Raw genomic sequence first — 1097 nt, 5'->3', positions numbered from 1 at the left:
CCTTGCGTCAGCAGCCGTCAAGACGTCACGTCTGGTCCCGGGCGGAAGTCTTCAGCTAGCCGACCGGGAAGTAGCTGAAGACCGGGCGATGGGAACTCTGGAGGTCTCGCTCTGGGGCGGACCCGAGGCCACCGTGCCCCCGCGGTAGAACGAGCCTGGGCGGCGGGCTCTGGGGTCCTGAGGTGAAGAGCGACGGGGCCTGAAATGAAAACTTAGAAAGAAGCCTGGGAACCCTGACAGCCACTTTAATGGCCCCTTTCCCCGCCCGGGAGTCCCTACTGCTTTAGGCTGACTCTGCCCCGGAAGCCGGTTCCGTTTGGTGTCATCCCACTCCCAGAGGGAAAGGCGCGGACCGGGATTTTCCTCTGCACCTCCACCACCAGGGCAGAGGGTAGCCTCGGGCTGGAGGTTCAAGGGCGCCGGTTCTTTTTAACGCATTTCTTCTTGGCTGCCGCAGGCATGGAGGGGTCGAAGGCGTCCGGCAGCACGATGCAGGTGAGCTTCGTGTGCCAGCGCTGCAGCCAGCCTCTGAAACTGGACACGAGCTTCAAGATCCTGGACCGGGTCACCATCCAGGAACTTACAGGTCAGCGGGACCGGTGGAAAGCGGGTGGTCAAGAGTGTGGGAAATGGGCAACTTTAGAGACATTGGGCTTGTGGTGGCAGTCTCTGGTTTTCGGTTTCCTCATCAGGGGTCTAGAGTTCTGACATTGTCTCCAGAGTAGAGACATATCCACATATACCAAACAGAATTGCTTGAGGACGTACAGTGTACCGGATGCAGTCCATTTATTGTTTCATTTAATCCCTGTAACAGTCCCCGTGGAAACCAGGCATGGTGACTCACATCCCATAATTGCAGCACTCAGGGGGACTGAAGCAGGAGCTGCCTCAAGTTCCAGGCAAGCTTGGGCTACAGAATGAGACCCTGCTAACATGGTCGCATCCTTTTACAGGTGAAGAATGGAGGTTTATGCCGGGCGGTGGTGGCGCACGCCTTTAATCCCAGCATTCGGGAGGCAGAGGCAGGCGGATCTCTGTGAGTTCGAGACCAGCCTGGTCTACAAGAGCTAGTTCCAGGACAGGATCCAAAACCA

General features: G+C 57.6%; 1 protein-coding gene across 3 annotated transcripts in view; it reads left to right on the top strand.

Annotated features, from left to right (window-relative positions):
• The first annotated feature begins 42 nt into the window (after positions 1 to 42).
• The window catches only part of Becn1 (beclin 1), a 16018-nt gene continuing 14963 nt past the window's right edge, over positions 43 to 1097 (top strand). For 2 of the 3 annotated variants that reach the window (XM_026777027.1, XM_005369059.3), the window contains exons 1-2: positions 43 to 182; positions 458 to 586. In XM_026777027.1, the coding sequence (XP_026632828.1) occupies positions 460 to 586 (127 nt within the window). In that variant the 5' untranslated portion in view covers positions 43 to 182; positions 458 to 459. Of the gene's footprint in view, positions 183 to 457; positions 587 to 1097 lie in introns of those variants that run through there. The other variant, XM_026777028.1, reaches the window with a different exon arrangement.

The sequence above is a fragment of the Microtus ochrogaster genome, unplaced genomic scaffold (assembly GCF_000317375.1).
Source record: "Microtus ochrogaster isolate Prairie Vole_2 unplaced genomic scaffold, MicOch1.0 UNK44, whole genome shotgun sequence".
Lineage (NCBI taxonomy): Eukaryota > Metazoa > Chordata > Mammalia > Rodentia > Cricetidae > Microtus > Microtus ochrogaster.
Note: the sequence above shows the minus strand (reverse complement) of the source record. Positions and strands in the feature narration are given on the sequence as shown.